Raw genomic sequence first — 24524 nt, forward strand, 5'->3', positions numbered from 1 at the left:
AGCTCCCGCGCTCACCTTTTTCGAGGCTGTGTGACGTATGCATTTACATCGATTCGCTCTCGCGGCTTTCTCTATTCTATTTGAAATAATAAATTCATTAAAGATCCTAATGGGATGACACTTAAACGTTACGCGAAAGAAATCGCAAATGCACGCATAAAAAGTTAATACGTAGGCAAAACGAAAATTACACCTACGTAATAATGTTTAATTAAATTTTAACTAATTAAAATTTTAACAAAGACTGCCTTCTGACTCTTGATTTCGCAAACTGTCTATTGAAACTATTGAGTGCAATACACAAAACACGATTGCGATTCTGCTCGAAAGAAGGAGACTCGATTTAAACAGAGAAAGGAATGATGATGTTACGACGTCATGACTTTGTAATTAATCTAATCATGCAATTCGCGATGCTGCGTCGTCAAAATCCACGGCGCAAGTCACCGAGAGAAATTACATTCGTTAATATTGTTTCGTGATAAAGAAAACGCAAAGTGTTCTTTCCCCGAGTAAATTATTTTGCATAATACACGCAAAATTTAGCAATTTTGTGCGGAATTGTATCGCGTCGAGATAATTATGATGTTATGCTGCGTAACACCATGAATAGTGTAATATTATTGCGATGAGATAATTGCTAAAAAAAAATGTTTTTGAAAGAACTCCAAGTGTATCTGTTTGTAGAATTTTTAATACTATAAATGGTTCATATTATTTACATCTATGTGTATAGTAATGCGCGCGTGAAATAATAATTAAATAATAATGAAGAGAAACTTAATTGTTTCTTTTTACTCAACTGATTTCCAGTTTAGAGCAAGTACGGTAATTTAATCCTGTTTTGCAGAATGTATTATAATTACGAGCTATTAACGCTTGTATTATGCAATATCCGATTGGTATTGTGTCTAAAACCGGTATCTACGTAATATAATATGTTAACTACAGTTAACATTTTTGTGCACGTTGCGTTGGTTCTTTAGATTGTAATGCTACTTTGCAATTATTTTATTATTATTCAATAGATTATTTAATAGATAATTATGTTGTCAATATTACAAGAATGTCGATCGGTATTTTTTCAATTAAACAAATTTAGTCTCATTTAAAATACTTGACCCTGCTTCCAATTGGATCGTCATTAAGATGGATTATATTTATTTGCGGTTATTACTGCTAGACCGCGCAATTTAGTAATTGGAACGATATTAACCAAGGCATCTACTCGCCGTTTATCGTGTTATTTCGCTACTTGCGAATTATGAGATATCTTCGCGCGATAATCAAATCGGCCGGAGAGACATTCTCCGCGATCCTTTTGCAAGAGGCAAACGAAGTCAAATCACTGTAAATTGAGCCGCCACAATATCCGTCGTCGTCGTGACCACGGGACGAAGGGAAAGGACGCTCGAGACGATGATACGGCGGCAGATTATTAAGATAATTGCATAGGAGAAGCGCGTGATGAGGAGGAATGGCCACGAGGTAGAAATGCATTTTGTTTCATGGGTGGGTTGCTTTCACCTGCGGCGATTCCTAAGGCACGAGACGGGAAAACCTTATTGTCTTTACAATCAATTAGCATCACTCGTGACGGTAATCTCGCTTTTTTTTAAAAAAAAAAAAAAAAAAAAAAAACTTCTACGCGTCTTTAGATCGGTTTTTGTCAAGTAAAAATCTATTCGATAAGCTGTAGGCGAGGGAAAAAAAAAAAAATCTACTGCGACAGTTCTTTCTCTTTCTATGTTACGAAAAAATTACGTCTTTGCAAAGAATATGTTTTACGCAAAGCAACCGCACATTTTACGGTACACTACAAGATTTTATACTCAAGGATAATCCCGATTAGCCGTTTGCAGAACACTGCCGTTTATTGTCAAGTAGACAAATGAGAGAAACTTTTTGCGAAATTGTTTTCTCAGAAACGTCAATCATTGCGCAAATTACGGTAATGTCTTCTTATAACGCGTATATTTCATGGATTTACCCTGTGGCATTTTATGAAGATTCTGATTATATCTCTGCCGACATTTCACGAGATAGACGCCGGAATCCTCATAAAATGCCGTGTTTCACGAAAACTCTATGACAAATGCACGCACGGAAAATTTTACATAGAGCGGTGCTAATTTTTATGGAATCGCAACAGTGCCAGTGAAAGGAAAGGCGAAGGTCTAAATAGGTGAGAACAGCTGTGGCGAGTGTCCACAAAGGTACTTTCATGGATTTGTGCGATAAATCCTGTAATAATAATATTATACAATTTTTTGTTCGTTTTTTTTTTTGCGCGATTAAAACTGTACGTTGACTTTTATTGTACAAATGCTAAAGATTAAATTCTAAAATTGACTCAAGATAAAGATGTTATTCTACCTGTTGTAATACTTTTACAGAGCAGAACAGGTTAAATAAATTCATGAAAGTAACATAATATACATATATATATCGTCCATGGAGATCTAGTTGTGACTATTTACACGGTATTTTTATTTATATGTTCATTAATTAATTATTTAAACTAAAATGAGACTCGGTTATTTCACTTTCAAATTAAAAGTTGTATTATTTGCGAAATCTATTTGATTAATTTTTCTCTTTTCTATATGCTAACCGATTTCCAGCTATCTACGGGAAAATTGTTTAGTTTCTTTATTAGCTCCTTTTTGATAATAACAGATACAATAGAACCAATATGGTGACTAGATATACTTTACTTTCACAGCTTACATTACCGGCAGATATGAATACTTTCTACGGCAAAGAGAAATTATGTTTTTCCGATCAGCACAAGCTTGTAGCTCAAGTCTCAAGGTTGTACACAACAGCGATTATGCAAATTGATTAACATCCATTTTCGGGAACAATGACACGATGCAAAGATGCTTCGTGTACTTATATTTGCGACAATAGATTTAATAAAGCGAACCGCAAATTTCTCTCGCTTTCACTCTCGTTTCAACCATCATTTGCTTATTTGATGCACCCACAATAAGTCGGTTGAGTGAACTAATCGATAAGAGACGCCGCACAATTAAAGAACATCCTTGCTGGCACAATTAGACAATGAAATCTAAATATCGTCTTAAAGAAGTGTCTGCTCAAATTAAACGTTTTAACAAATATAAATTACGGACAGATCGTTTCAAACGAGTGGAAAGTGTACTTGGAATTTTCAAATCCTCACCAATTTAATTTAAATATTTAATTTCTCGCACATTGTGTAAAAATATCAAATCTGTTATTTCGTACACTATGCAAAAGAATAAACATTTAATAAAAATCTATTTATTTGCCAGATCATTAATGTACTCCTAAATGTAATTTTTTATCGTTTTATGGAGGACAACGTAAAACATGTCTGATGTCCGTGAGGCCGTGCGAATGTTGAAAACTATGCAATCATCAGCACTCCGTATATCCGGGCATTCAATTCGAATATTTACTCGACCTTCTATAAATTTGTTTTATTCTAAATACTATATAACGGTACGCCATACATAAATAACGATTTTACATCAATTAAAGTTTGACTCAAATAAAAAATAATAATTTCGAGGAATAAGTTATTGTTTGTGAGAAAATGCGAAAAATTATTTTTTCTTTCAGCAGTACCGTTGGATGCAACATCCTGAGAACGGTCACGAGAAAAATCAACGATATGCTCCAGACGCGGCTGATAGCCAATGCGTTTCCTAATCCCGACGCTTCGTTCCTTCCTGCGGGCGAGAGGATCGTAGCTAGCGCATATTTCCGTAAGAGTCGACGAACTGACTGACCCACGATTCCAATCAGAAATTGCATAAGAACAAGTAACACGCATACACCTCCGTTCGCCTCTCACTTCTTTCGCTCGCCTTGCTTGAGCTCTGACCGAAACTGACAATGAGTAGCTCTTTCTATCAGAAGGCTCGTAAGAAGAATTTATCAGACGATTTATAAATCGCCATAACAATTGGTTGTTACAAAATTCTCTAACTCGAAATGTCGCACATCTAGGAAATGTTTGAGAATCCATATTATAAAGAATAAGTTGTATTTTTTAGATCTAAAATAAGCTTTATGCTCTATCCGCAGACTTTTGACGTACTTGTACAAACACTTGACTGGAGTAGGTTAAGGCTTTCAAATTTTATGTCAATATCCGCCCATTCTTTACTCCTACACGAACTAAGTAATAAAGTTGAAGTGGAAAGCGTAGTTTTATAAAATCTAACTTCGCTATTATCTACTATCTGCTGTACAAAGTTTCATTGCCTCGCACAATTTTCTTGCTACATTTATAAAAATTTTAAGTTATTATTATTATTTTTTTTTTATTTAATTTGTAAACTTTCTCTCTCTCTCTCTCTCTCTCTCTCTCTCCGTCTTTTTTTCTCTCTCTGCAAAATAATATATGTCAATCATATATACTAAAAAATGTTTTTTATTCTAATTATCTAAATATAAAATACTGACAAAACGATATTAAATCTCTACCACAACTGACAACGATTAATTTTTTATCGATGCATTACGATATATGAACATTCAACGTAGCCGATGCATAAAACATATCGCGGTTCAAATTCAAACACGATGCCCGACCGAATCGCTGCAAAAAGATATCAGAGCGGGACATGTTAATATCGCAGAGCACAAATGGAAAATGATCGATTTCGTCAGGACGATTTTCAACCATTTTTTATTTTCACACAAAGCAAAGATTCATAAATACTCAATGCAATGCAATACAATGCTTTTAAAAGTAGTATCTTCTACTGTCATAAATTTTTAATAATTACATCTCCATACTGTACTACTTACTCGTCTAAGCTATTTTTTTTTTTTTTGCAATATAATAAATTTTCTTTTAAATTTTTTTTTAATATTAATACACAGCGTTTATTTATCACTTTATTTCCTGAAAAAGATTAAAAAAAAAAAAAAAAAAAAAAAAGAGAGTACCTTTACTCATTCGAATACATTTTTTCGGATCAATTTTAACACCTACGAACAAAGAGAAATAATTCCGAGCATGATGAGACTCATCCCTCAGAGTGATATCTAACGCGAGCTAACACCGTGGGTGCAAACGAAGGAGAGGCTTTCTCCTGGATCACGGTTCGCCGGTGGTACCCGGGTTCCTGCCCGCGAGTTCCCCGTCGTTTTCTGGAGGGGATATCTATATAGCCTGTCCATTCTGGGACAGCCCGTTCAAACTGCCCGTGTTCACTAAGACCGTACGTGTACCAACCGTGTCAACGAAGCATCACGTACATTCGACAATTTTTTCCGCTCCAGACTTGGTGGACGAACGGAGGCGGCTCGTAGTGACGGGGGAAATCGAGTTCTAATTACGATAAAACCGGGGTACAAGAAGACGGCATGGGGTGCCGGTGGTGCGATGTGAACGAGTGCGGGGTACGCGATCAGTAAACAAAGCGATATTACTTCGTGAAGTTCGTAGGTGTCGAGAGAAAGAAGGAGAGAGCGAGAAAAGGAAAAAAAAAAAAAAAAAAAAAAAAGAGAAAGAAAAACAGAAAAGGAGCGAGAGAAACCGACAGTAGGTCGAGGGTGGTGCTGTGACCTAGTGCGGAAGTACATCCACCCTACACAATGGTTAGTTAGTGTATAACGTAAGATAGCGTTAAAATTTTTTTCCAACTGTACATCTGCACGACCTCAAATAATTTCTGACTAATTAGCATAGAAAATGATGGATAATAAACTGCAATAATTATACTAAATTGGTATAATTATACGTTTCCTTAAGGAAGTCAAATATCAAGAAAAATGTCACTTTCTACTATTAATTATATTTAGAAACCTATTTTAGTAAATTGAATTTTTTGACATTTCTTACTTTTAAATGCTAATAAATTATAATTCAATAATTAACTTATATTAAAAGAAATAAAATAAAATATTTAAATGTAATAAGAAAAAAGTTTTACATATAATTCTGTAAAACAAAATTTAATAAATTAATTATTTTATTTTTTAGTATTTCTATAGCATATAAATTACTGTAATTTCACAAAAAGTCAAAACAAAGAGAATCTGCTTTGCATAAATCTGCATAATAGTTTACTGAATTGTATCTCCATTAACAGAACGTGCACCTAATTAACAGTAGAAAGTAACCTTCCTGGATGTTGTTTGACCTCTTTTAAAAATAAAATATGTAAATGTTAAGAGCTGCAGATATTTTACCATTATTCATTGCAAAAAATTTTTTTCTCATTTCCTGAACATTGCACACGTAATTAAAAAAAAAGTGTTTTTTAATATTTTAAATACATTATGTAAATAAGCAATTATTTTTTTAAACTATGACTGCTTAATTTTATTTGCAAATTATTTGATCAATTTTATCAATTTTACAAAAACAAAAATTTAAATTTTAGAGAAAATATCGAACAAGTAATATACAAAATATTGTTTCATTTGAATGTTTCGAAACTATAATTTCGTAAACCGTTCTTGCAAGATGATGTGTGAAAACGTATATGTAGCCTTTTACATTTATCCCTTTCAATATACGAATCCGGAAGTAATCTTAAATATCTACGATTGCATTCTTTCATCTCTCGAATAGCGAGATAATTGTAAAATAGACTAGTGTGTCGATGCGTCTCCCGCGTTACTACGCTTTCTAACTTACGCTCTGCATGCCGGTCTGCTGTAAAATTTCACAGTATATAATTTACGGCTACTAAACAACTTAAGAAATACTACCGGATATTAAATAGCGATAATATTCGAGCACGAAAAACATTTCCCTACGGGCGTAACTAACGAAATATTTCACTGCAGATAATACCGATAAATTTCACCTTAAAAATTCGTGCACATGAAGACATAGGTCTTGTACTTATATTCCACCCAATCAGCTATAATTGGGTCATAGGATATCATGCGTGTGTAATTTACGATTCCTTTTTTTTTTTTTTTTTTTTCGCGTTACGATTATCCTGAATACAGTTTGCATTCAAGTCTTCGTGCTTATAAACGCAGATCTTATTAAGGAATTGCGGTGTACTGTGAAATCAAATAACCGGTCACGTACAACATGGCAGAAAAATATAAGCTTCATCAACTTTTAATGAGCGTGTCGAAGTTAAACAAGAGTCTGTAACTCGTTCAACGTGAGCGCGTTAAAGATCGCCGAATCTATCGCAAAAAAGAAATGAAAAGAAGAAACAAAAAATAGAAAGAGAAAGCAGGAGTGAGTTCTTACGCGAAATGTCACTCCGCGTGTATCGATAACGATCTTTCTTCCGTAAAGCGTGTTTCACGAGTATCGAAATGTCGTTCGAGGTAGTCGGTGTAAGACTAAGATTGTGTAACTTCAATTGGCCATAGATAACCGGAGTATCGCGCGAAGATGAAGGCGTGCGCGGATAAAATTTTCTTTTCGTTAAAATTGGGATTAGGATGAACAAGCAACGTGGCGATGAAGAAAGAGATAAAGAGAAAAGAAAGACCGGTCGCTGACCTCCTGAATTGCGACATAAGGAGCGAGGAGCTGTTCACACACTGACCCGCATTTCGTTCCCGCTGGCGAATAATTCCGAGACTTTTGCCTATTATTCGATTTTCCATAGCTGAGGCGTCTCCTTTCTCCTGGCCCGGGCCCGTTTCGACAGATTATTGAAGTGAAATCTGAATATGAGTTCAATCTCCGATCGCACGATTTGATGCCTGAATTATAGTTCGCGGCCTACTTGCATCCACCGCGCAGGGTGAAATTTGTTCATACGGTCCATGTTTACGGACAAAGAAAAACGTTCTGCCTAATTATATTAAAATATTATGTACTATTTCTTTAATTGTAAAAAAAATAAAACTAATTGCAATAATAAGAACTAATGTAAAAAAAAAAAACGTAAAAATAACAATTGATTCTTAAAAAAAATTGAGATTATGCGCAATAAGTTTATAACAAATTTAAAATTACATTTGTTGGATTTTTTTACTTGGAATAGAATTAAACATTTTAGTTACGTATACATTTATTTATATGTAAATAGGTCAAAATTTATCTCCCTAAATTAAGCAAATTTCATGTTTGGTCTAGATTTATTACACATTGTTCGGTACACCGAGTACTTTTGCATGTTTAATCCTAATTGATGATAACGCGAATGCATACGTACGCTCATTAATTAATTTAATGTTCGCATATGGTCTCGAGAGAGAAGGCAATTAATTTTCAAATCGAATGCTCTAACATTTGTTAAAAGCACTGGGGGACAAATAATTAAGTGACATTTTTAATACAATGTATAACTTTTCAGGACACGGTTAATTATTTCATTAACATTTTTATGCGCTCTGCGAACAGTTTTATAAAAGCATCGGCAATATATTATAATTTTTTTTTTTATTGTTACGCGACCCATAATATATTTTTTAAGTGTAGCATTAAATTATAACTTTCTCGCGAAGCTGCAAAATTTTCCAAGTTTCACGATAAAGTATGACGTCAAAATAGTTCTCCAATGCTGGAAGGTCAGTCGTAGGCGGAAATCTTCGCAGCCAAAGTCCGAGCTAAGTGGCACGTAACCGAGCAGAAGAATAGAATTCCCCGCCTCCGGCTTCTTAATACTTCCATCGCGTGTCGCTCCCGCGAGCAAAATAAAGCTAGGAAAAAATTTGCGATCTCTGCTCTTCTTAATTATGTTTCACCGCGACGAAACCCGCGCGTCACGCCTTTAATGCCGAGCAAACGAACATCGCTTTATCACGAAGAAAGAATTTCTTTCCAAAAAAAAGTATGTAAAAACTCGATTCTTATGCAACAAAAGTTCTAATCAAGTGCAAAAAGTATTTAGATTATTCGCGAGTGAAGCGCTACTGTTTTATAATGAATTGAGCGACAATTACCTCACAAGTGTAAAAAGAGAATTTCTGAAACATAGATTATTTAAACGAAGTTAATTACGTTTTTTTTCTGCAAACAAAGACTCGGCGAGAAAGTTGATAAAACTCGCGACGAAGATAGAATTAGTTATGTCACGATACTTTCTTACAGACCTATAGAAATTACTAAAAAAAAAAAAAAAAAAAAAAAAATTACATTCGCCGTGCGAACAATACACACAATCGCGACTCACGTGCGACTAATTCCGTAATCGTTTTCCCCATTAATCTCATCGCATCCTAAGTCATTGTCGCGTCCAGGTATATCTGATTCAAGGATAATGACCTCGTGACGACGCGATGTCATTGTCCCAGCGGTCACACGGCGTGTCTCAAGACCTAACGACAATGTGCTATTGAAACTAATCGACGTTCCAATTAAATTAAATCAATTAAGATTCTGTTTGACCGAGGCAGAATAATTTTCGAAATGGGAATTGTGCGGTAAAAGTGCAGAGCTCGCCTAAGTTTGATCAGATAGATTATTTCAGTCTTTCGAGCTGAAGAAATTTCTACATCGGCCCGGGGTCTCGTCGTCAACCGTTACACGTTAGGTTTCTCGCATTTCCTGACTGGGTGCCGTTTTCTTCTTTTTATGGTCGGAAGTCGCACGAGTAAGCGATCTATCGCGATAGCCAAAGAATCAACGTCCGAATCGGTCTCGGTGCAGCGCGCTCGAGTGGAAGCCAAAAGTTCGGAAGGAAGGCGAAAGTAAAAGGTGGAACACACCGCCGAGGAAAGTCGGCGACAATAAGTGGCACGCCGATGAGGCGTCGGCCATCCGACCGGATCGAGCATGTGAAACCTGTCGGTGATCTCGCGGTGACGGGAACTGATCGAATAGAGATCGAGAGAGAAGACATATTATTGCGTTCACGTGAAACGAGCCTTTGCAGCCTTTTAAAGTTGTATTACGTTAAGAAATAAATGCGTGAAAAGTGCAAAAAACATGGGATTGTTCAACCGTAGAAAACGAATCTACAAATATCCGGATATCTACACTATCGTTTTTCTCAGTGAAAACAATCGCTCGTTTGTGTATTATTGCCCCGCATGTTGCTGCATATCTTCATCAGATTCGCCGCGGCTGTTATAGACAGAACGAACAATAGCTTGTGCTAATTACGATGAGATTGAACGATGTTACGATTTGAATTATATGACAGATCTCTAGAGAAACGTATATTAGTAATAAGCATTATCTTTTCAAATCGTTAACATCAAACTTGCGCGTTACGTAACTTGATTTAAAATTTAAGTATTAACTAATTAAAAAAAAATTAAAATTAAAAATAATCTTATACAAATCATAATATTTAATCGATTTTTCTACGCTTAATTCGACAAATCAATTAAGTTCTGATCAACAAGCTTTTCGTACACAAACAAAAATATATATATATTTTTTGATCTGCGTGCTACGCTTATAATATCGACGATGCATTTATAATAAATTTCCTGATTCGGTTTCGTCTTAAATGAAGCCGTTAAACTCAAAGCCGTAATGTATTTATGTACACGTACAACGCAGACGACGAAATATGTCTTCTAGCGAGCCAATGTAAGACGTTATCGCAAAGTGCACCGCTAGTTTGAGCTCGCGTGTAAGGTCTATTTACAAGAAACTCGATCGAAACTTATATCGTTCACCGGTACTTTCCTCTTAGACGGCGACGGACACCTTCTCGAAAAACCTGAGAAACGAAAGTTTGCGAGCGGCTGCGGATAGGATAGTGCAAAGGTACAAGTAGAGCGTGAAATTCCGAAGGCCGCGAATATGCCATTTTTACAGACGGTACATTCGACAGGATTATGCACACTCTCCTACGTGTGTCCGTACGTCCTTCCTAAGACTTTCAGGACTTGGATAAGACTTACGTAGAAGCATTTGTATGAATAGAGAAATCTTTCAAACTTTTTTTTTTTTTCTTTAACAAACATTACTGACGCGGAACAATAAAAAAAAAAAAGTAAGAGCAGGACGTTATAATTATTAATCAAATTAAAAATTGGAGCAACACGTTCGTCAAATATTATTAATTTTTAACAGTCATCAATTACGCTTCGAAAATATCAGTTAGTCTCTATCGATAAAGAGGAATACAATGCTAAAAAATAGGTATAATTTTTCTTTTAAAGAGATATTTCAAATACATCGATTAAATAATTATATTATCCCAGTTTCATATACCGGTCGAATATTGTTTTTACAATATGCACTTTTAAGAATATATATCTTTCTGAATCGTTAAAGAAACAAAGCTGCTGGAAAGTAGCATAACGTCTCGTCGTGTTAATTTAATCTTATCATGGCGCTCAACCTGTTAAAAGCATCATTATGCTGAACACAAGTGACGATACTAAGACCGCGCCTTTATCTGAGGACCCGGGCTAGCTTCCTCGCGGATTAAGAGAAAGGTGCTCGACCTCCTTTTTAACCGTTCTGATCCGGCATGTAGCGAACGCGGACGATTGATAATTGCACACATTACCGGCAGCAGCATTGGCTTGCAGGGTTACGAGCGAAGCGCAGCGAGAACGGGGAATATCACCTTATACTTTACGTTGCACTTCCACCAGCCAAGAGAAAGTCATTTCTTTCGACGACCGCGGTAAAGCAGCTTCAGTCACACCCGCCTGTTGGGCGTGCGTGAGAAGCTTCCTTCTTCTTAAGATTGAAAACGGAATTGGTGATGGCACAGGTGGTATCGTAGCTACAGAACGTACTTTCAAATGCAATTAAAAGAAGAAGAAAAAAAATTCTTTAACTAGCAGTTTTTAAGCCGTGTATTTTCTGACAACTGCTCATTTTACAATTGACTAAATATCAGGCGTAATCGTCACCGTAGAAAGAAAAAAAGAAAGAAAGAAAGAAGAATTTATTGATACTTGGTAATAAACTGAGGACAAGAAAATGTCAAGAGTTGCGTGTTGCGATAAAACTTGTGCCACATTTAGAACGTCTTGTTCGTAAATTTTATAATTTTTTTTTTAATTTTAATTAATGTTGATTAATTAAAAATTTATAATTAGTTTAGTATGAGTTCTCTTAGTGTTATACAATTGTATTTAAAATGGGAGTCATATGTTACTCTCATTATCGGAACGAAATCTTCGTGCAAGTGAATTTTTCATTGCCTGTGCTGTTTCGCCGAACGACGGAACGATAATTCTTCGTCGGAATGTCATTGCTATGTACACATATGCGCGAGCAAAGCGGTTTCATGTGCTGGGAATCGATTTCTTTTCCTTCCGAACCCTTCCGGTGGATCGTGCCGTTATTTTACACTCGATAAATTCGTTTCTAAAACGGCCGGTCGGAATGTGCTCGGAAAACAATCGCGAAGAAAGCAGAAAAATCGTGCGCCGTGTCCGACACGCGATGTTCCGTAATGAAAATTACATATAGGCTTGTTCGAGGCGCGTAATCAAAATCGTGTCAGTGGCACGAAGACCTGACCGATTCGCGTACAAAAATTATCGTCTCGAAAACCTAGAAATTAGCAGATTCTTGCTATTTGGCCGATGACATCACCAGTACTACGATATCATGTTACGAGCGCATCGATTAATTGTATCCGATATCAGCGAGAAGCGCGATAGCGATCTTCGACATGTTTCAGTCGCTTGAAATATTCCAGGATTATCGATGGCTGCATTACGGTTTGAAAAATTCAATACGTTGAGGCGCAATCCAGCCATCGCCGTAAAGATTGCTCACTTTTTGTTGATACGCTTGTTTGCTGCACAGTTACTTGTGCAATCCATCGATCATTATTTTCGTAAAAATTTCGTCTGGCAACTCGCGATCTCGTAAGATAGACAGTCACAGCGGAGTCATTTATTAGAAATCGCCGTGCGGTATTTGATGCGATTCACAGTTCGTTAGCTTCGGTCAAACTCGACAAGTTTTTCCAACGATAATATATTGACTGCACATATTAATAATTATAACAAAGATATCTACTGCCTATGACATCGTAAAATTGAAAAAAAGAAGCTACCCTTTTTTTTTTAAAGTTTATGCGTGTGGATGGTTATGTGAATCGATATACTCGCGGGTAGAAAACAGATTAAAGATAGTACGTTACACGTGTCTACATTTTCCGTGTCCGCGACTAGAAGGCCGACTACATTCACTTTGGAGCACCGTGTCACTCGACACTTGAAATATTTCCTGCGAAATATATCGCGTTATCATGAAGCAATGTAAAACTATACGATTATAAGGCTCTTAAGATTTTAATTAATGACATAAGCGCAATTTGAAGCAAATTAACCAGAAATTAAGTTTCTCTTTCCTTTCAACCGTCTCCTTTCAAAGCTCTCGTAATAAAAATTTCAATAATTATTATCTATTTATATCTACAAATTGTTCAAAACCATTAGCGACTTTTCTCAATATATCAGATTGCGCGGATGTATAAGTAGATAAAAGCAATAGCCTCAGTGAAAGTTGTCTTTACACGCGTAATTGTACCTAATGATTCATACACGGTGCGTTATTACCGGAGCCATATTTCAGTTCGGTATTACATATATGATATTATGTCTTATTTAAAAATTAAGTAAAAACCGGATATCGTGACTATCGGATATTACGCGATACGATCGCGGACGATTTATTTCTTTATCATTACTAGTCAGTCGTTTGATAGGAATAGCGCAAACTAGAGTATTAATACGGCAGAGTGCAATTCCGCGTGCTTTAAATGAAGTGGAAACGTTATTTCGAGCCAATAATACGCGTCATTCGCATCTTCGAGATGAACGATCGATCACTCTCGCAATGTGTGCGCAAAACAAGTAAATTGGAAACATTAGAGATAGAAATGTCGCATAGTATAAAACTTTCCCCATTTTAGAAAAGCAAAAATTTAATTTAAAGGTTGCTTTTAAATTGAATCAAACGAAAGGTTAAAAATAATAGTGGAAAATCTTTCTATATTGGAATAAAAATTATTCGATTACGGATAATAAAGTTAAACGTAACGATAAATTTATTTACATTACTAAATCTGGTTAAATACCTTTCCTTAGCTCGTAAAATAATAACTTTCCCTCAACGAGAAAATAACCGGTTTAAAGATTTTACTCGTCATAAAAAGTGATTTATGAAACGTTTGATGAGAAATATCGGCATTAATATCGGAAGTAATTAATAGCATTGTGTGTATATACGTGCGCTTGTTCGCAGTTTTGTCGTATTACGAAACCACAAGCGTTATTAAAACTATAAAAATGTGACCTATTCATAGCTTTATGATCTCGATTACTTATTCGCATCACGATAACTTGGGTGAAACTGCGGTTGGTTTCTTGTTGTCTACTGCACGAAGCGTTACTACATTTAATCCGTTACCCTCTAATGCACTTTGCATCCTTTTTCCTGATATATAAAACTATTATCCCTTTTCTTATTCAGATATATACGCGCATTATAATAAAATATGTACCTTTTATTAATAAGGCTATATTAATTTTATTAATAAAGCTATATAATTATTATCATTATTAATGTTATAAAATGTTTAGTACCGATAATTTCATTAATTAGAATATATAGAAAATTATTTTGTATTTCAATTATTTAATTAAATTTTCATACTTTGGACTATCAAAAAATTGGACTAAACAATCGATGATTCGCGGTAGAGTTCCAACTATAATTTTATTTATAATTTATATACGTCGTGTATTATGAAATTGATGTTTGCGCCATTTATAACACGCAACACATGCGCACGAAAGCATAGTTTATGTAAAAAAAAAAAAAAAAAATGATAAGTTGTGCCTAAACAAATCGATGTCGATGTTGACCTAAATCCACCGTGTAAAGTCAATCAAAGCAATTTTGCACTGTCGCGTAGCGTATGTGTAGCCGCCCAAGCTAATTACTTAGCGATCAATTAATCAATATCGTCGGTTTTAGATTGTGCGGAGATGCTTTACCCCAACCGCGGTATTCATCGTCCTAACATTGTTAGACGGATTCGGCGGATGCACGGCTGAACGATGGTCACGACAAGTCTCTAACAGCGAGTGGATTCCCCTGACTAATCCGGACACCGCGTCCGGCCAACTATCGCGGAGTAACGCGGAAAGCGGAGTTCTTTCGAGTGGGACGCATTTATCGAATCCTATCCAGACCCTCTCGTTACCGCCTGCCCTTCAACAGCAATACCAGCAACAATTAATTCAACTGCAGAAAACGCAAGAAAGTATTCAAAAGCTCCTCCTGCTGCAACAGCAGCTTAAAACTCAACAGCAACTTCTTCAGGTAATTGACTTCCGCTTCGTCAACATGGAGAACGCAAGAGGCAAATTAATTTTTTTAAATAAAGAACATTCCCTGATAAATAATTTTAAAGAATATCCCTCGCGCAAATGACTTAATCGAAAACAATTGGTTTACAGACTCAAACGTTTCTGCCGGGCGATTACAGTGCCGAGGTTGAGAAACAAGTGTTACCGCAGAGTTCCTTAAGCAATTTGCAAGCGGCGCCTGAATTATCGGAAGCCTTAGTACCCCCGTCCTCGGGAGCACTTCCGCCAGTGCATCCCTCTCAAAACTTCCTTCACAGGCCGAGTCAAGTTTATCAAAATCAGGAACTAGCAAATTTACCTATTCAAGGTCAAAATGTGGAAGAAGGACCGCACGCTTACGTAACGAAACACGGAAATCAGAGACCGGAAGGAAAACGTTTGAAAGGACAATCGAATCCAGGATTATCGCAGCCTTCTCTAATTGGAAACGTGGGCGATGAAGAGGAGGAGGTTCGTACGATAAAATTCTCGTAGAATGCTTTCTTCTCATACATACGATCAAAGTTCTGTCGGCTAATTCTTACATGTGCATTACATGCGATGGTATTATTAAATCGAACAGAATCAGAGCGTAGATAGAATACACAAAATTCATATATTAACCGTGCAAAACCGGAACTAAGCACGTAATAAAATCACAAATTGACCTACAGAACATATATAGGTACCTATAATAACATTTACAACAAATCAAAATGGAAAAGCAATTTTACTATTTTTTAATAATTTTGTCATATTAATAACAAACACGTTTCTACAAATTTTATAAATAAGTATGTATATCAAAATTGATTCGTTACAAATTCTAAAGCCATATGTGTATTAATAAAATCATTAATTTTTATTAAAAAGAATTATAAATAAGAATAAAAGATATATTTATATAAATTTTAATAGCGGTAAATGCAACATCTCGTAGATTCAACTGGTATACGTCCCAGCGGAAACGTTAGCGCAAAGAGGTCAGCAGAAAAGAGGTCGCGGAAGAAAGCAATATCCTATTCGCCAACAGCATCAACAACGAGAGAATCAAGGGAACATCGACGAAGCCTCTCTTTCCCCCGATCAAGAAAATTTCGCGCGGCAAGTGCTGCAGCAGATCCAAAACGAACACGAAGAGAAGATGCAGTTTTTGAAGGAGGAACGCGTGAAAGAGTTCACCAGGTTAAGCGAGGAGCAGAAGGCGCTCGAACGAAAGACGCGATTGCAACAAGAAGCTCTTCAACGAGAGCAAGAACTGTTGCGACAAAAGGAAGCCGATAAAAAACGAAAAGAATTAGAAAAGCTGGAAGAAATGGCGAGGCAACGAGAATTGGATCGTATTCGCGACTCTAGAGAAAAGCAGAGGCAGGAAGAGCTCGAGCGACGACGGCTTTCCGAGCTTCGCGTCAAGGAGGAGAAACGCCGCGAGGAAGAGGCCAGACAACGCGAAGACAGGCAAAAATTTGAGCTCGAGCAACAAAGAATTCTTGAAAATCAACAGGAGGATCAGTTACAATCCGCTCAGCCGCAAACAGCGATTCGTGACCAGGCGCGTCGTCAGCACCTCACGGATAACCCCAGACTCAAGAAAACTCGCGGCAGGCAACGACCACGGGTCAATCAATACCAGGAACAGTCGAATTATCGCGAGGTCACTACCACCCCGTCGCCTAATCAGCCGCCCCTCTCCGTTTATATGGACAGTTCCACGTCAAAGGCATTAGATACCGTCAAGATTACCGATGTTTTAAAGATACTAAAAAATGCGAAAACTATCGCCGTTCTAGACAACGTCGGTCCCAATAGTCCCCAGGTTTTCGTAGGTCCGACGAACCTAGATCCTCCGTACGGTTACGTAAAATTCGATCTTCCCTATTTATCGTCGATCGATCACAACAGAGTGGAACGTAAAGTAGATAAATTGCCTTTCTTCGTCGCTCCGCTAAGTTTTGACCCGCCCCCGGGTTATTCTAAAATTCCTTTCCCGGCGCCGCACATCGGCTCTGTCGTTATCAATAATCTCTCGGAAGGATCTTTGGAACCGAGCACCCCGGCGGATCAGAATCCTAATCCGACGCCATTGATTGAGCCAAATTCTTACAGCGATACCGATCAAAGCGGATCTATCGCTACCACCGCGTCGTACGATTCGTCCTCGACCAGTCAAAACTTCTCCCCAGAATCCAGCAGTCCTAAGTACGAGCCTACTTATTCGACGCCGTCCTCGAATTCAAAATTCAGATTCAGGCAATACTACGATAATAAGCCGACCTCCATCGGCGCGTCATATTACGGCGAGCAATCATCAACCCCGAAAACGAAACCGAAGCACTATTACGAGCAAGATACGAAATTAACTACTCAGTCTCAAAAATTCGAGACGACAGACAGTTATAGAGAAGTATCTTATTCGAACACGCCGAGTTTTCAGGATAGATCAGTAAGTTCGCACGACTCGTCTATGAAAGAGCAAGATCTAGCGGCCCAATTAGCGCTTATCAATCAAGAACTCCAGCAAAAAGAGCCGCAAAAATACAGCACGGTCCAACAGTATCATTCGCAGGCTAATCTGGGAGAATCGTACGACGTCAATGACGTCAGAGCGCCAGTTGGCCCAACGCAATACAATTTACCAGCGGAATTACCACCGATCTCTCCGCACTTGCCGGGGTTAGTAAATTCTTTGGTGGATAAGCAAGAAGGAAATGTTGCCGTAGCTCCGACGCCGCCAGCAACGACGACGACTACTACCCCGACGCCAACGACAACTACTGCTCGTATAAGTTCTACGACGTATAGACCACGAGGAAGGTAAATACGATACGAATTTTTATATTTAATATTTCTTCTCATCTTAAAAAAGCTGTGCGCTGTTCGCGATGACTAATTAGAGTTAATGTCGATTTATTTTTTATTATATCGTAAATTTTTGTTATTATTTTTTTCCGTTTAAAATTATTTTATTATTTTTTTAAGGTCTATTAAAGCTCAAGTACGCATAAAGTACACGTTTAAATAATTCATATTGAAACTTTTCCACATAAAACTTGTATATACGTCGCTCGATCTAAATTAATGGTTTAAAGTTAAGTAGACCATAAGACGGAATATCTCAATCATAAATATCGGTAAGACGTTAATATATTAGAATTGTGTTTGATTGCACACAGAGGCAGAGTAGTACCTACAAGAGCTAGAACGACCCAGGCACCTGGGAACAGAACGGAGCGAACGCGAAGACCAACGTACAATCGATCCAAATCTAGATTTACGACCACAACGGAGGAATATCGCGAGTCCTCTTACGAGCCAGCGAAGGCGAAAACGCCAGAGACGACGCAGAAATATAATACGGGAGAGAACAGAAGACCAGCTAGCAGAACGCAGAAGCTCAGGAACCGAGATAGAGCTAATTCTCAGTCCTCGGTATATTTAAACTTTAATTCCGCTAATGTATTAATATCAAGAATTATAGAAAATATATATTATTTTTTAAATCCGTTTAGGTTCAAACAGCAAACTACGAAAATTACCCGCAGGGCGATGTGCAGAGTAATGCATCTCCCGACGCGTATTCGTCTCCAAGTGGATCCGCTTCTGGTCTCGACCAGAAGGAAACTCCTTCAGGGATGAGCAATTATCCGCCTACTTCCGCGCAAACCGAAAACTATCCGCCGTCGACGCGCGACATTCAGCACAGCGTGCCGTTAGTGTCCGACGATTACTCCAGGAGTCAAAATTACCCGCAAAACGCGCGCTACCAGCACCAAGACGCGACGTATGAAACCAGCGGCTTTCAACCGTCGGGACTCGAGAAGACTCCGGTAAACGGATTCAATTATCAAGTTGTAAATGAGAATTCGCCAGATCAGCCAATTTCTCATAAGCACAAGGAGCATCCGCGTTATCAAGAAAACGCTAATTATAATTTGGCCACGACGGTAGTTCCGCGCGTCACATCTGGCGAGGAGCATCGATATTCCCCAATTTACGAGGTGGCGCAAACTCAGTCGGATTATAACATTGGCGGTCAGAATTCGTTCCGCAATGACGATAGCAAGATCGAAAGTACCGCGATAGAAACTGATCCGAATGCCTCACCGATTTTCGTTCCGCTTCAACAGAACAGGCAGCAGGATTACGAATTACCGATTTCGTCTACGGAGTCGTCTCTTCTCGAGGTGCGTTGTACTTTTAAATTTTTATTAAAATTTTACTAGCAATAAAATAAATTTTTAATTAATAATAATCACGCGTAAAAATAATTAAATATACTATACGTCCGAGATATACCATTAATTTGATATACATAAAAAGAATAACGTACCACAAAAAATTAACTTTTATTTATTAAATAAAATTAAACTTTATCAATCATGTATTATAAATAGCTATACGACTAGGTTTATAAAAGCCCCCCGTGACATTTATAATTCTTTTCATGCGTAAGCTATAACTTGATTTACCGTACAAAGTTTAAATATCGTCGCAATTATTTCTGTCCCAGATCATGACTAGCACGACTCCGGAACCCGTAATAATACGTCAGCGGGTTCGAGCTCGTTTAGGAGGTAGTCGCACTCATCACGACTCTGCGATTCAAACGCGACCCCGTAACTCCCAGGACGAATACGTACGTTTCAGTGCCGTGAACAACGATTCCGGTCGCGGCACGGGCAGCGGCAGCGGTCATCGACATCGCGACGGATCGAGGACGAGGACACGCGCGCGTCCTCAAAGTCACGGGTCGCAGGTGCAAACCGAGGGTAACGAGTACATAAAAATACACGCGGCTCAACAACAGAAACTGGTCGCTACTACCACACCGCCGACGACTACTACATCCACGTCAGCTCCTCCGACAGAGGAGGACGTCGATTACGGATTTATAAGGCCGCCGAACTTCCGACCAGTGCACCCGGCGCAACCAGTCGACAGCAGATTCCAAGCGCCCATTACTTATAGACCCGCTTTGTCCGAGGTACGTTTTGCGATGCAGCGGGAAAAGAAAGAGTAATTTTCAATGCCGGGATATCCCTCTTTTAGCAACAATGTTTTTCTTCGTGCCTCAAAGACAAGATCCTCGCATAAATTTCTTTTTTTTTTTTCCTTCCTTCGGTGCAAAAAGTATTTTCGCTCTTTTAACGTTTTAAATTAAATAAAAAAAAAAAACAAAATTAATCTTTCTTCTGAAACGCCTGAAATATAAAAGCAAGTAAATCTGCCACAGATACAGCACGTATTCTCTAATGAAGAGGCAACGGTGGATTCGAGTCCGAGTCAAATTTTGAAAAATCGTTCGAAATATCAGACTTCAAATCGTCGGCCAGCCACAAAGATATCTACGACGATGAGTACAACGGAAACCATACCTGTTGCCACGACAATGCCAGACGACGCTGTATACAGCGTGAAATCGAATACGAGACCGGATGAATCAAAATCGACTAGAATACGGGGAAGAGTTCGTCGGCCGGGAAAGAAACGTATTACAACGACTACGGAATCGGGCCTCGATGCGAACAACGAATTGCCCCTGGATGAAAACTATCCTCGAATAACGTCGCCACAGCTGCCGGTGACAGCGAGCGGGCAACTTTATGACGACAATTTCGACGTTGCGCCACAATTTGTGCCGAATCAAAATCGACCGGCACAGTTTTATGAAGAAAATAGCGAAAACGTAAGTAAATTCTGTATCGAGATTGCATCGCGAAATAAAATGAGATACAAAAAAAACAAGTGTTGAAGAAAGAAATTAAAACATTTTTTTTGTTTTCACAATTAAAGTGTAAAATTAATGATTTATACAAGTATCGCGCTATTTCACTTTCAATATCTTTCCAAGAGATATAGGTAACTCATTTCTTTAAATTGCTCAAGTATAATGTATGTTTTCAGTATTCGCCTCAGGATCAATTTGTTGTAAACTTTGGCAATTTGCCGGAGCAGGTGTCGCAACGCGAAGAATACGATCAAACGCAATTGGCTAATATTGCGTCGAACAAGTACAGCCATTCGGGTCGCGTGAACTCGGACGCGAGCGGACACTCTACAGGTGATATTTACGGTGCCGAGAGTCAGTGGTCCACGAAATTATCGCAGTCATCGTTCCAGCCAAGCTTCGCCTCGAATCGCGTGGTCGGCGACTCAAAGAGGGGCCGAGGTAATTCCGGTAACGATCAGAAGGAAAACACTCCTGACATAATAACAGCTAGGCCAGAAGAGTCGTCGGTGACGATGGTAGTTTCTTCCGACTATCAAAAACATCTAAACGATGCCGACAACACAGGCACAGCGACAGACAGCTTTGGATGGAAAACCGACGGACAGAATCATACGGAGAAATTAAACACCACGTCGGCAGTGATAAATTCGTCGACGACAGTACTTGAAGATCAAACTCAAAACAATAAAGGACGTATGAGCAATGACGCAAGGGTGACGAAATCTGATTCTCTTCCTGGTCGAAAGGTAAATTATAAAAAAGAAAAAAAAAATTTTTACAAAATAATTAATTTACTTCAAACAGTAAATTAAATTCTTTAATTGCCGTTTTACTTACTTACTTATTTAAGAATATGATTTTTTATAAAAAATGTTGTAAAAGATGATGTAAAATAAATTGTAAATTTGTTTTTCAGACTCGAAGAAGAAAAGTTCGCGTGCGGGTAAGGCCTCTCGGAGACGATTTTGTTACCGCCGAATCTCAGCATTACAATTCTGCGATGAACAGCTTGGTCCAGGATCAATACAAATACAAACCAATTCACGGCTCAAGATTCCCCACTGCCCAGCCGATTGCTACCGCTGTTACGACTAATACCGCGACGAGCGCAGAACCGACCAAGAAATCGCTCCTTCAGGATTTCCTGGAGGAGATGTTGAAGAACGACGAAGTCTCTATCCCAACTCGCATCACTTCGATCACCACGGAACAGCCCGACTGGACAATATCGACACCCATGACGACGCCATACGTTTTCTCCAATGATGGTGAAGTTACAACCTTGAAAGAGGATACACCTGTCGACACGACGACATCGAATATCGACGAACGCGTTACAGCGATAAATGAAAATTCGAAAAAATCGATAAACGACCAAGAAACGACATTTGAGAGAACGACTCATTTGTCACGAGTAGAAACTGAAATACAAAAAGAAGTTGAGTCAAACAAACATGAAAATTCTCAGGAAAAGAAGCAGAATAATTTAGATAATGTCGAAATATTCAATCAAAGATATAACTTGCCGTCAAATTATCCCGAGGAATCGGGAGTCTCGAAAAAAAATAAAGATGACTTCTCAGCTGACAATGAGAAAGATGAAATACGAAAAGCGAGTGCCATCGGTAAAGAAAAAGAGCACATAATGACGTTGAAAAAGGAAAATAACGAAGAAAAGGAAGAGCATCCGAAGAACCACAGAACCAAATGGAGCGAAGTAAAATATCCTTCGTCCTTCGATAAATCGACGAATTCGTATTCGTATTCGTATTCGACGACAATTATCCCGGGTACGCGAAACAAGGGCGACGGCAATATGAAAACGCTCTCTGATTACGTAAAGGCCATCTTTGACAGTATGAAAAATGCCGAGAAGGACGATGAGGAAGAGGTCGCAAAAGTGGTCGAAGCTAAAAGTGAGACGGATAATTACACCTTGAATGATACGGCGCACGTAGCGAGTGCGAAAGAAAATGAAAAGATGGATCGAATAGCCGGGACGACTCGCTCTCCGCAGGACATATCTACGACGCAAAATGTCGAAGAGAATAGAACGAAATCCGAAGAAGCACAAGAAACAACGACGAAGGAAAACGCTACCACTTTTCAAATGAGCACGATAATCCCGGACACGACCGCGAACCCGGTGGCATCGTCGTCGGAGGAGGAAGCCCCGATAACGGAACAGACCACGACCACAGCGAGCACGGCGACATCGATCAGGCAAAGCAACGTGTTTAGAACGAACGCCACGATGCTAGGCAAAGTTCTAAGAACCTCCACTACTACAAAAGTCTCTCACATGACAGAAATTTGTTATAGAGGCCGATGCGTAATGACGAGGCCGAAAATGGATCATGTTATGAGCTGAGAAAAATTCGACGTATTCGGTTGTGGGATTATTTTTAACACTTTCCCGTCCGGTTGTTAAAAACTAAATTTTTATGTTACAAGAGATGTGAATTATTCAAATGAATATTCGATATCGCTCAGAGGAACATCGATGGAGGCTTGGCAACATTCATACACGCTTGCACATGCTAATTTTTATATGTTGATTTTAAATAGAAAAATCAATTCCAAAGAATCTAATGTAAAAGGTCATAAAAATCGAACGAGTAAAACTTTTGACCGGACAGAAGAGTGTTAACTTTTACACTTTTTGAATTAATTTTTATTTATTGATAGAGATATCGTACTTAACAAATAAAATTTTCTCAAAAATTGTCATGTTAATTAACGTCTAAATTACTGCATTTAAATTTTCAAAAATAATCTCTCGGATTATTTTTCGTACTTGGATTTCTTTAAATTACAAATCAATTTGTGAGGAGATAAAATATTATTTTTACATCGTAAAAATTAAAAAGGCCAACTAAATTACGGCGCAATAGTAGGTACAACACTAAATTGATCATCAAGTTTGCGTCTCATACAAAACTAAATATATAAATTCGTGTGAAATAATGAATATTCTCTCCAAGTAAGCTTCATTTAGAGAAGATATTTTATCGCTGAGAGATAAGGCATCGCTCGAGATGTCACGACAAATTGTGTGTGTCAAAGGGTTAAGAGCAAAATACCAACGTGATATCAGTCGAGAAAAGGGATCAACCCTTCTGGGGAAAGAAATTCTGCGTCGCCGATAAACAAATCGATTGTCCGTCGCGACGCGTACTTATAAAAAGGGCGCCGAGCGTCCTTTCAACGAGATCGAAGCGCGAAAGCTCGACTTGCGCGAGTATCCACATAGAAAGCTAAGTCTATTTAATTCATAAACTACATATTTGTGTAGTATACGTGTAAGTTAAGCGTATAAATATATTTTAATAAAAATGCGAGAACGCTGAGAAATAAAAATGTCTTGTTTGTAAAATGTCCGCACATACCTACTTTCAATTCCAAGACTTTAATCATTCGGACGAACATTTGGATCGCTTACAAATTTTTTTATAATTTTGTATGTAATTTATATGTATGTGTAGACACATATAGTAAATCAGAAGATAGATATCAAAAATTTTTCGAGAATTTATAAGCGGACCGACTTTAAGCTTTACCCTCGTTCCAATAACTTTTT

The 24524-nt window shown here is 37.9% G+C and overlaps 1 protein-coding gene across 1 annotated transcript; it reads left to right on the top strand.

Moving 5' to 3' along the window:
- The first annotated feature begins 4985 nt into the window (after positions 1 to 4985).
- LOC139104017 (mucin-5AC) lies at positions 4986 to 24514 on the top strand. Its single transcript, XM_070659236.1, has 10 exons — positions 4986 to 5601; positions 14840 to 15187; positions 15325 to 15684; positions 16154 to 18027; positions 18387 to 18669; positions 18723 to 19397; positions 19724 to 20197; positions 20447 to 20899; positions 21118 to 21690; positions 21861 to 24514. The coding sequence occupies exons 1-10, from the start codon at positions 5599 to 5601 to the stop codon at positions 23313 to 23315; spliced, it is 6498 nt and encodes a 2165-aa protein (XP_070515337.1). The 5' UTR covers positions 4986 to 5598; the 3' UTR covers positions 23316 to 24514.
- The last annotated feature ends 10 nt before the right edge of the window (positions 24515 to 24524 follow it).

The sequence above is a fragment of the Cardiocondyla obscurior genome, linkage group LG07, assembly GCF_019399895.1.
Source record: "Cardiocondyla obscurior isolate alpha-2009 linkage group LG07, Cobs3.1, whole genome shotgun sequence".
NCBI classification, from domain to species: Eukaryota; Metazoa; Arthropoda; class Insecta; order Hymenoptera; family Formicidae; genus Cardiocondyla; species Cardiocondyla obscurior.